The following is a 12,724-nucleotide window of genomic DNA, read 5'->3' as shown; positions in this document are numbered from 1 at the left end:
ATTAGGGATGGGGAGAGGGGCTGGCTACAAAGCGGCACAGTGAGGAAGTTTTGCGTGGTGATGGGACCGTTCTGTATCTTGATTGTGGTGACTGAATAACGCCGTGCATTTGTCAAACTTCATAGAACTGTACACCAAAGAGAGTGAATTTTACCTGATGTAAATTTAAAAATTTCAAAAATAAACGAGAGGCAGTTTCCCCACATATTTTTTTCTTCTTTTAATCTTTACAGGATAGAAATTTTTAGAAAGTTTTTATATTCTATATAGTGAAGAAAAAAAGCAGAATAATTCTAATCATCAAACCCACAGGACACACTGAGCATGTAAAACTGGCCTTAAAACATTTTTTCTGTGTTTTCTTGGATTCTGTTTTTGTCTATCTGGCATCCTGTCATCACAGGTCAATTACATGAGCCACATTTTCTTATTTTCTGTACTCTTGAGGCTCCAGCATTTGTGGCCTCCATGATTAGGAAGAGACTGCCCCACCACCCCCACCCCAGGGCTAACCACTTCTTAGAGACTGTGAAGGGGTTAGCTGGGAGCAGGTCTTTCATATGCAAAACAACCAGTCTCAAATCCAAATCCCCAACCACCGCCTTATCAAACTCTCACACACCAGGCCAATGTTCACCTTGCCCTAAGTCATCCCAGGGCCAGGTACCAAGTAACAAAGGGACAACTCTTATACCCCAAAGACTGCAGGAGTTATTCTTACCCCAAAGACTGCAGGAGTTATTCTAACTAGTCCGTACTAAATCCTGCCTTGCTTTGCCTGCAGAAACTCCAGTAAACACTCTGGCCTAGACTTTCCTCTGCCTCCTTCTTCTGCCTCCTGACCAAAGCTTGGTGCTTCCCCAGTGGCCCATGTGGTGTGAGGTGACCCCGACCTCTGGGACATGTGAATATAATACACTTCTTCCTTCCAAACCTGTCTCTTCATGTGGCCCCACCAACTTTACCATACATGCATATTCTTGGAACAATTGTTAAAAGCTAAAAATGTCGTGTTTCTTTTCCTTTTCTGTATACATTTGTGTTCTTATCTATAGATGCTTAAAACCGTTATTTCAAAGAAATACATGGTTTTTTAACTGCACAAGAAGCATTTCCTGTATTGTGACACAAACTCCATTTTAAGCAACCAGTTTCCACGATCATAGCCTCTTCAGGAGTTTTACAAGACTGCCTTGGTGACTTCACATTAACTGTTTTGTGGGGCTGCTATGAGTACAGCTGTTCCAGAATAGGGAAGTGCCTGGCCAGCAACAGGGACTCAGAAACCATCTACTGGGAGGCCAAGGTGGGAGGATGACTTGAGCCCAGGAGGTTGAGGCTGCAGTGAGTCCTGACGGTGCCACTGCACTCCAGCCTGGGTGACAGAGCAAGACACTGTCTCAAACAAAACGAAACAAAAACCAAAACCATTTACTACATCAAAGTACTTCGCCTCCATAGATAAAGGTAGAGGGAGGATGTCACTTGACTACGATTACATCCTTGGCCCACCTGATTCCTACACCAGTCAGGCAAAATAAACTTTCCCCGCAACACGTGAAAATATAATTATCTATCTAGAAATGACCAGGAAGATGTTATAATATAAGAGAGGCTAGGAAGCTACAAAGTAAAGTGCTAATATCACAACCACGTTTTAAAATAAAGAAGACAAACTGACAGTTTGAACTGTCATTGAGAAGGCAACACGTATTTCGAAGTTAGATTTCATCAAGCTTGGTGACTTCAGACTCTGCCGTTTCTGGAGCATCAGCGCTACCAGGGAGTGTGACCTTGTGTTTCAGGTGAAATGGTAACTTACGGGGTGAACTTGCATTAAAGAATGCCCTACTCAATGTACCCAGGGTTTGGGTGACTGAGAGCATTTTCAAAAGTTGATTTTAGGTTTAAAATCAAAAGCAGGACAGGTAGGGAATCAACCTACACTACCACAAATAGAGGTAGCTAAAGTCAGAGTATTGAGATAAAGTAGATGTTCAGTCCCTCCTAGGTATAGATGCACCATGTGAAAAGGAGGGCATAAGTCACAAATGTATCTGTGTACATATGAGCATGCCTAGATCATATGTATAATACGTATAAAACACATGTGTTTTATGTGCAATCAGGGAAATATGCATGACGTTTGGTCAAATGCTCAGTTTCAATTCCAAACGTTTTTGAGTGGCAAGAAGAATTGATGACTCTTCATTTCTGAAGGGGAGGCACGAAGGGACTCATGAGGATGATGACAAGTCATTGGCTTCTTGTTGGTCTCCATCTCTTTCCAAACATCAACAGTTACTCAAGTTAGGAAAACTGAGCAAAGAACTCAGGCCTTACATTTTCCTTAAACACTCAAGTATTTTAAAAATGAGTATTTAAAATAGAGTGGGAAATTCATTTTGAGTTTGGCTAATCCTCAAAGTAGAAAAGAAATGATTTTCAGAAATCTGATTATTAATATAAGACAGAACCCAAACAGGAAAATAAGAGTGGGAAAGGAGAGAGAAAAATGAGAAAAATTCCTTGTCTAAGATGGCAAGTCTTCACTGAGATGGGTTAACCATTCTTTCAGAGTAATTTTATTTATTTATTTATTCATTTATTTATTTATTTATTTATTTATTGAGACAGGCTCTTGCTCTGTCGCCCAGGTTGGAGTGCAGTGGTGCGATCTTGGCTCACTGCAACCTCTGCCTCCTGGGTTCAAGCAATTCTCCTGCCTCAGCCCCTGCAAGTAGCTGGGACTACAGGTGCATGCCACCACGCCCGACTAATTTTTGTATTTTTAGTAGAGACAGGGTTTTGCCATGTTGGCTAGGCTGGTCTTGGACTCCTGACCTCAGATGATCCGCCCACCTCAGCCGCCCAAAATGTTGGGATTATAGGCGTGAGCCATGGTGTCCGGCCCTCTTTCAGAGTAATTTTAATTAAAGCTATTTTTTGTTAATTTTGAATGGATAATATTTATAGATAGTAATAAATTTGAACAGAAAAAGTCTATCTAAATAGAAAAATCCTCCCCCTTCCTACTTACCCCCAGCCATCTAGGTGGAGATCCAGAAGGCAACCAGTTTAACCAGCTTCTTGTATATCTTGTGTATCCTTCTCAAGATGATCTACGCACAATCATATATATGGCCCTCTTATTTTATCCGAATGGGAATCTACTGGATATACTGTTCTCCCCTTGACTTTACCCTCACTTAAATACACATCTTACATGGACTGAAATTTAAGGTATCAGTATGAACTTGTGATTTCTAGAATATTTGTAATTACAAATATGTACATGTATATGTGCATATACATGCATATATTTACAGCTGCTGTCTGCTGAAAGAGCCTACAAACAAAGATACCAAGTAGTAATAGCACATCTTGCATCCAGATCTTGGACTCTAATACTTTTCAACACCAAAAGGAACCAGGGCTCTTGAGAGAAATGGCTGGTAACAAAGCTGGATCAGAGCATGCCTGAGAGGGGCCTAGATGATCACATTAGGCCAGAAAGTAAGGAAGTGCCAAAAAAAAAAAACATGATAGGGACATGTCATAAGGACACAAGAGTCAGCTTGAAGGGGTTCCCGCTGGCCAAATCTGGGACAGCTGGAGCACCACAATAATTGAGAGCAGCAATGAATTACAAACCACTGAAAAACTAAGAATCCAAAACTATAATATACAAATAGGGGAGAAGGGAAAGCTGTAGCTTACAGTAAAATACCATCATTTACTGATTAGTAAATGATGAGAGTGCTGGAGTTGAAAAACCATTATTTTGCAACCAATAAATAAAGGTTGTTTCAGGCAAGAATCTTCAATGGATATTAAAGAGAGATTGGACTTTTTAGAGGAGCAGATATTTGCATGATCTTAAAGTGTCTCTGCAAAGATTATTAGTTGCGAGGGAAAGAATCTATTTAATATTTGGGAAAGTGGACAACACTTTGACTAGGGGATCAAAATTCACATCACCAATAGGGGACAGACGAGCACCGTGGGCTTCCAGGCAATACTCCGAGAAGGACGTGTATCACTTAAGTAGCATAAAAGACGAAGAAAGGGCTGGATGCAGTGGCTCACGCTTGTAATCCCAGCACTTTGGGAGGCCAAGGTGGTTGGATCACGTGAGGTCAGGAGTTCGAGACCAGCCTGACCAACATGGTGAAACCCCGTCTCCACTAAAAAAAAATACAAAAATTATCCGGGCGTAATGGCAGGCGCCTGTAATCCCAGCTACCCAGGAGGCTGAGGCAGGAGAATCACTTGAACTCGGGGGGCAGAGGTTGCAGTGAGCCAAGATCACGCCATTGCACTCCAGCCTGGGCAACAGAGCAAAACTCCATCTCAAAAAAAAAGATATGGAACACTTCCTACAAAGTTCCTTGTGTCTCCTTCCAACTAGTCTCCACCACCCTCATCCCTAACAGCAGCCACTGTTTTGATTTTCTATCACAACATAGTTTTGCCTATTCTTGAACTTTTTCTAAAAGGAATCATAATCATACTGCTTAATGTCTAGCTTCTTTCTCTCAAGAGAATATGTTTGAACTGTATCCATGTTGTTGAACATATCAGTACTTCACTCCTTTTTATTGCTTAATAGTATTACATTATATAAATGTGCCACAACTTATATATACTTTTCCATTGATCAGCTGATGGACATTCCTGTGTATGTCTTTTTGTGAATTTGTGTTTTCATTTCTCCTGGTTGGGCCATAGGTTAGGTGTATGTTTACTTTTAAAGAAACTATCAGTCGGGCACAGTGGCTCACGCCTGTAATCCTAGCACTTTGGGAGGCTGAAGCGGGTGGATTACTTGAGGTCAGAAGTTCAAGACCGGGCTGGCCAACATGGTAAAACCACATCTCTACTGAAAATACAAAAATTAGCTGGGCGTGGTGGTGGGCACCTGTAATCCCAGCTACTTGGGAGGCTGAGGCAGGAGAATGACTTGAACGCAGGAGGTGGAGGTTGCAGTGAGCTGAAATTGCGCCACTGCACTCCAGCCTGGGCAACAGAGCAAGACTCTTATCTAAAAAAAAAAAAAAAAAAGGAAGAAAAAAAGAAACTATCAGCTGTTTCCATTGTGGTTGTACCCTAACTTACCACTTTTATTGGCTACAAAGTACACTGATTGGGTAGATAATTATTTATTTAACCAGTCCCCTATTGTCAAGCATTAAGTTATTCTCAATCTTTTACCTTTATAAACAGCTTAATAATGAACATTGCTGTCTAAGCAGCTTTGTCCAGATGTGTGAAAATATCTATAGAATAACTTTACAGGTGGGTGAAAGAGGGTGTACATTTGAATTTTCTATAAATACGATAATTAGTCCTTCACATTGCTCATTACCAACTCCATTCCTACCAGCAAAATATAAGAGTGCTTGTTTTCTCATATCTGTTTGCCAAAGTTATAGGTAAAATTTTGAATCTTCTAGTTTTGTTTTCTTCTGAGAATCACAATGTTGACTTTTTACTTTAGTTTCCTGTATTTATGTCACCCCTATATTTCAGATCTGTGTTTTGTTTCACCTGTACAATTTAGCTTCCTCCCAAGTCCCTTTCTATCATTTTAGACACCACCTTCAGACGAATTTTACCATGTCACTCCCCAGCTAGAAAACCTTCCCTGGCGCCTGGTGTGGTGCCTCACGCCTGTAATCCCAACACTCTGGGAGGCCGAGGTGGGTGGATCACCCGAGGTCATGAGTTCAAGACCAGCCTGACCAACATGGTAAAACCCCGTCTCTACTAAAAATACAAAAATTAGCCAAGTGTGGTAGCGCATGCCTGTCATCCCAGCTACTAGAGAGGCTGAGGCAGGAGAATCACTTGAACCCAGGAGGCGGAGGTTATGGTGAGCTGAGATTGCGTCATTGTACTCCAGCCCGGGTAACAAGAGAGAAACTCTGTCTCAAAAAAAAAAAAAGAAAAAAAAGAAAAGAAAAAAGAAAACCTTCCCTGGATCCCCACTGTCTACTGAATAAAATCCAAACCCTGCATCTTCACACTGACGATCTAGTCCATGTTTCTTACTCTTTCCTCCAAAAGATTACTGTTTATGTGCTCCAACACAAATGAAGCTTCCCATGGGCCTCCGTCCAGTGTGTACTTCCCGCCTTTATGCCTTCACACATATGGTTCCCTCAGCCCAGAAAACCCTTTTCTCCCTCTCTACCTGTTGAATCTTACCTTGCCCAGAAACCCTGCCCAAATGCCATCTTCGCCAGATGCCCTAACCAAATGAGACAAGATGAAAGGTCAAGCTTACCGGCACTTTCTTTTTCAATTCATTTCGATAGTATTTAATGCCAATGTCAGTAAACGTCCTCTGGATAAAGCGAGATGGACGAAGGATGAATATAAGCTGTAAGTTTCCTGGAAATGCCACCTGCAAGCATCAGGAAAAGTGTCAGGAGGAGAGAGAAAATGTCATATCCATTACCAGGGTCTACGTTGGTCTCCCCTTACCCAAGATCAAGACCACTGAAGGAAAAGTTAAAATGAATGCCATGATGTAAATCTCACCAGATTTCAGGGCTGAAAGAGACCTTAGAGGTCAGATAAGCCTAACCCCTCCTGAAAAACCAAAGCTAACCAAACAAGCAAGCAAAAATGTTTTCTGATTATAAAAATGATTCATATTATTTATAGAAAAATTGGGAAATTAATAAAAGTATACATTAGAAAGTGAAAACTCACCCATGGGTTTTCACAGCCATACTTAATATTTCCATCTGTTTACTTATAGGATGTTTTCTTTGTTTAAATATCTTTATCATGGCTCATATTATTAAAATATTTTGTAACTGGCCTTTTCACTTAATGTTATACCATAGGCTTTTATTCCTGTTATTAATAAATTCTTTGGAAATATTATTCTTTATGGGTGTACAATTTATTTAACCAATCCCTTATTGTTAATCATTTAGGCTTTTTGATAATTTTACTATTGTAAATAATGCTGATATGAACATCTTTATCCACATCTTGGAATATTTTCTGAGGCTAGAATCGTAGAATAATTACTGAATCAAAGAGTTAGTATTTTAAGTATTCTTGATGTATATTACTGCTAAGTTGCTTTCAGAAAGTATTGCCCTCATCTTAAGGCAAGGTTCTGAGCAATGAGATAGCCCAGGTTCACGTAATTGCTTAGGGGCAAACTTAGGAACCCAGGTCTCCATGGGAACTGCCACGGCTTTCCATTCTTCCAGTGGTTCCCCCAAAGCAACCTCCTATGGCGCTTTTTTTTTTTTTTTTTTTTTTTAAATCTAAATCAGGTCTTTACTCCAGACTATTGGATTCACTAGGACTGGGATGAAATCTAGGTATCAGTATTTTCAACGAGCACGTGAAGAGGTTCTGGCAGGTAGCCAGATTTGGGGATCCCTGCACTATAGCATGTTTTACATATAAAATGATCAACGTAATTCTGGAACAAATTAGGCTCAGATATTAGATTACTCATGTGTTATGTATGGACCCTGGAAAGCCAGAACTCTCTAGAGGCCAGACTGGAATAGTCATGGGCATCAATCATGGCTGCAGTTATCCCAAAGATAAATCCTATATCCAAAACTAAACTAAAGGGAGAAAACAATCCATGCAGTGATGGGAGGACTCCCTTCCCTATCTTTGAATGCAAGCTCCTAACAGAAGAACCTCGCGCTTTGTTGTCCCAAGATGGAAAGTATTGACTGAGGCATAATTTGTGAATTTGGATGAGGCTCTAGAGCAATCTGACAGGGACTCCATGTGTGTGCATGTTTGCATGTGTGACTCCTTCTGCAAGCAGGTTTAAGTGAGGTTTCAAATGTCCCTCTCCTGTCCTGCTCTACCACACTACCACATCCATCCTCTTTAGCCAGTCCCAACTGCTCCAGAGGGGCTATGCTCAGGTAAAAATGTTGACTTAGCTGGCCCTAAGGGGTCTCTGCTTGTGGCAGAGTTCACAAGTCTGAGGTCCCTACAGAGGAAGGACACATCTACTTGCTGAAAACAACAAATAGGGTTCAAAAGCAGACTATAAGCAAAAGGAGGCCAATCCAAGGTGATATAATTTAATGCAAATGCAAGCACACCTCCTACCATGCTACTTAAATATCATTGGGTCTGTTTTTGCCATTGTCTTTCTAATATATGAATAAATAATTTGGCTAGGTGCAGTGGCTCAAGCCTGTAATCCTAACACTTTGGGAGGCTGAGGTGGGTGGATCACTTGAGGTCAGGAGTTCGAGACCAGCCTGGCCAACATGGTGAAACCCTGTCTCTACTAAAAATACAAAAACTAGCCAAGCGTGGTGGTGCATGCCTGTAATCCCAGCTGCTTGGGAGGCTGAGGCAGGAGAATCACTTGAACCCGGGAGGCAGAGGTTGCAGTCAGCTGAGATCGCACCACTGCACTCCAGCCTGGTTGACACAGTGAGACACTGTCTTAATAATAATAATAATAATACTGAAATAAAGACTGTCTTAAATTGAATTGCCCCCAAAGCAAATCCTCGGACACGGATTGGTGCAGGTATTTTGTCGGGGAAGTGATTCCAGGAAGCTCGAATGAGGGAATGCTAAGGAAGACAACAATGAATAGAGTGGCAATGTCTCAATGAGGTGGTTACTACCGTAGGCAAAGGGGGCTGAGACTCTCTGGGATACTGTGTGGAACACACCTCAGAATTGCCCCACTGCGGGTCTGGAAGCTGGGGTGTTTATCTTCCAAATCCTCTAACTCAATGGTCGCAGGTTACCCCTGGGGCATTAACTTTCCAGTACTCCCCACCTGCCCCTCTTCAGTGACCAGAGAAGTCAGTAGGTAGAGAGACTTAGGAAGTCTTTGACATGCTCAGAATTGTGTGCAGCTGACCTGCAGATGGCAGAGGAGACAGGGATGTGACATAACAGCACCTGTTACAAAGATCTTCCCAAAATTTGACATAAAATAATTGCCTTTTCCCTAGGACTTTGATATGAAATAGTTGAACAGACAACTTAAATGACTTTTATAATAAAAGCACAAAAATAAATATTTACGGCTATTCGTGTCAAGGACGCCTTTACAGAGCTCCACTTGTCTCTTCGTCTGTCGATAACAACAACGAATCCAATGCTGGCAGCCTCCACACTGCAAAGAAGGTGGTCAGTGTCAGAGATTAGACCCATATGCTCCATGTGGCTCCCACAGCAGAATACACCCTGGAGCCTCCACAGCACTCCAGGCTCACCGTGTAAACACCCTGCACAGCACAACCAACTCCCTCTCCCAGTCTGAGCCTGGGAATCTTAACAAAATGGATACTTTGTCTATCAGACCCACTTAAGGACTGCCTTTCTGGCTGGCAAATGCATGAAACACCAAAGGAACACATGTGTTCAAGCCCAAAGGAATATGCACGTGTCAGGTGAGCATCACATATCCCCAGTGTAGGCAGAGGACCTCGAGGTTGAGCTCTGCCATCCTTCCACTCCCAAAGCAAACATTCATAGAGCTATCAGTACAGTAACATGCTCAGCTATGAGGCTCGAGAGCAATCTGAGAGGACGTAAAGAGAGAGGTGTTCGGAATTAATACATGTCAGTGGGAAAAGCAACCCCGTCGCAGTGCATGGCTATAAATAGGTCAAGACACCATATGCTTGAGAAGACATCATTATCACTAAGACCAAAAGGAAGCTGTTTGGTCCCCTCTCAAGTCCTCACGAAATTCTCACAGAATCCTTCGAAAGTAGAATTCTAAAAGTGAAAACATTTTTCTTATCTCCTTTGGGAAGAAGAATGGTACAGAGAAAAGAGCAAGGGCTTTGGAGCCTGGTTCAAACCCTAGTGTTGCCACTTACTAGCAGTGACTTACTAGCAGAGTTCACCTAACTCTGCTAAAATTCGGTGCTCTTCTCTGTAAAATGAGAATCATATTACCAGTAATGAGATGGTTAAAAGCACAGATTCTGGAACCAACTTGACTAGATTTGAATTCTGAATTCTATTGTGTGTGCTTTTGGGGGGTTGAGTGGTAGTTACTTAACCCCTGTAGTTTCTCGGACTCTTCGTTTGTAAAGCAGAAATAATAAAATAGTATCTATCTATGAGGTTCATATGAGGATTAAATGTGTGTGTGTGTGTGTGTGTGTGTGTGTACACATATATGTACAAACATGCAAAATGCTCAGAACAATGCCTGACACTTGGTAATACTGTATAAGAACTAGCTATTATTCTTTCTTTCTTTTCTTCACTTCTATCATGTCTTATGTGCTTGTCACAGAGATAAAAAGAGATATAGTACATGATAAGTAGTTGGCCTATAGTAAACCTTCAATAACTCTCTAATATTGGGTGAAAGGTGGGCTCTACCCTACAAAAGTGTGTACATGTGAATGAGGCAGAAGGTCTAAGCAAAACCTGCAAGAAAACATACGTAGCTAATCTCAGTTAAGCATCACTGGGTTAATAGATTCTCACAGCCCCATACTGACCCAGGTTATCTTGCTGAAAACTCATTTTAAAAATGAAAGTGAAACAAGGACACTTCCAGGCAACTAGAGGTGAGAGAATTTATTGACATTAGACATACACTTGAAGAAATATAGATTCAGCTGATGTTTAGGAAGACTTTCACTCCTACCAAAAACAAATAAAACACTGGTGAAGTTAAAAGCTCATATTTTTCCTTAAACATGGGAGAACTCTGAAGACAAAGAAATATAAATGAACAAATTCCAGAGAGACTTAAGACCTTCCATAGAGAGCAAATACTAAAGGAGACCTTTACATAAAGTGGTGGTTGCCTATTCTGGGAATAGGCAGGCAAATGAATGAATCTGAAGGGAAATAATCCAACATGATAACTTGATTTTCTTTTTTTTTTTTTTGAGACGAGTCTCACTTTGTTACCCAGGCTGGAGTGTAGTGGCACCATCTTGGCTCACTGCAAACTCCACCTCCCAGGTGCAAGTGATTCTCCTGCCTCAGCCTCCTGAGTAGCTGGGATTACAGGCATGCACCACGACACCCGGCTAATTTTTCTATTTTTAGTAGAGACAGATTTCACCATGTTGTTTAGGCTGGTCTCAAACTCCTGACCTCAGGCAATCCACCCACCTCAGCCTCCCAAAGTGCAGGGATTACAGGCGTGAGCCACCGCACCTGGCCCAGCATAGTAACTTGAATCTGCAAGAAGGAATGAAGAGTTATGTAAACGTTAAATATGTGAATATATAGTGTATACATAGTATTATCAACTATTTTTTTATTTCTCTGAAGACTACTGACTAATCAAAGTAAAAGTAACAAAGTATTATTATAAAATAAATGACGTCACAACAATAGCATGAAGAATGGAATGGAGTAAGTAAAATTACTTTTACTTATTATTAGCCAGGTGCAGTAGCTCACACCTATAATCCCAGCAACTTAGGAGGCCAAGGCGGGAGGATCGCTTGGGCTCAGGAGTTCAAGGCCAGCCTGAGCAATATAGCAAGACACTATCTCCACTAAAATTTAAAAAATTAGCCAGGCATGGTGGCATGTACCCATAGTCTCAGTTCCTCAATAGGCTGTTGTGGGAGGATTGCTTGAGCCCAACAGATAGACTGGGCTCAAAACAAAAACAAAAACAAAAACCCCCAAAAAACAAAGTACTATTAAAGCTAGTATTGGGTGAAATTAAACTATACTATTTATGTTGTATATAAAGTGGTATGAAATTAATCCCAGGTAGATTGTGCTAATTTAAAAACACATACTGTGACATTAGGAAATAATTGCTAAAAACTCAATAAAGGAGATAAACAGAATACTGAAAATATTTGAATAATTCAAAAGAAGGCAGGAAAGGAGAAATAAGGGAACAAGTCAGAGATGGGCAGATTAAAACCCAACCATCTTAACAATCACATTAATTGGAAATGGCCTATAACACTCCATTTAAAATGCAAATAGCCAATGCAAAAACATACCAAAATGTAAAGACCATCGACACTATGAAGAAACTGCATCAACTAACGTGCAAAATAACCAGCTAGCATCAGAATGACAGGATCAAATTCACACATAACAATATTAACCTTAAACATAAATGGACTAAATGCCCCAATTAAAAGACACAGACTGGCAAATTGGATAAAAAGTCAAGATCCATTGGTGTGCTGTATTCAGGACACCCATCTCACGTGCAAAGACACACATAGGCTTAAAATAAAGGGATGGAGTAATATTTACCATGCAAAAGGAAAGAAAAAAAAGGCAGGGGTTGCAATCCTAGTCTCTGATAAAACAGACTTTAAACCAACTAAGATCAAAAAAGACAAAGAAGGGCATTGCATAATGGTAAAGGGATCAATGCAACAAGAAGAGCTAACTATCCTAAATATATATGCACCCAATACAGGTGCACCCAGATTCATAAAGCAAGTCCTTAGAGACTTACAAAGAGACTTAGACTCCCAAACAATAATACTGAGAGACTTTAACACCCTACTGTCAATATTAGATGGAGACAGAAAATTAACAAGGATATTCAGACTTGAACTCAGCTCTGGACCTAATAGACATCTACAGAACTCTCCACCCCAAATCAACAGAATATACATTCTTCTCAGCACCACATAGCACTTATTCTAAAATTGACCACATAATTGGAAGTAAAATACTCCTCAGCAAATGTAACAGAATGGAAATCATAACAAATAGTCTCTCACACCACAGTGCA

The 12,724-nt window shown here is 40.8% G+C and overlaps 1 protein-coding gene across 2 annotated transcripts in view; it reads right to left on the bottom strand.

Moving 5' to 3' along the window:
- Positions 1-12,724, bottom strand: part of MCF2L2 (MCF.2 cell line derived transforming sequence-like 2) — a 272,786-nt gene that overhangs the window by 159,446 nt on the left and 100,616 nt on the right. For both annotated transcript variants that reach the window (XM_011986157.1, XM_011986156.1), the window contains exons 4-5: positions 9,052-9,142; positions 6,290-6,409 (exon numbers count right to left, since the gene is read on the bottom strand). In XM_011986157.1, coding sequence (XP_011841547.1) covers positions 6,290-6,409; positions 9,052-9,142 — 211 coding nt within the window. The remainder of the gene's footprint in view (positions 1-6,289; positions 6,410-9,051; positions 9,143-12,724) is intronic.

The sequence above is a fragment of the Mandrillus leucophaeus genome, unplaced genomic scaffold (genome assembly GCF_000951045.1).
Source record: "Mandrillus leucophaeus isolate KB7577 unplaced genomic scaffold, Mleu.le_1.0 Scaffold295, whole genome shotgun sequence".
In the NCBI taxonomy this organism is placed as follows: domain Eukaryota; kingdom Metazoa; phylum Chordata; class Mammalia; order Primates; family Cercopithecidae; genus Mandrillus; species Mandrillus leucophaeus.
Note: the sequence above shows the minus strand (reverse complement) of the source record. Positions and strands in the feature narration are given on the sequence as shown.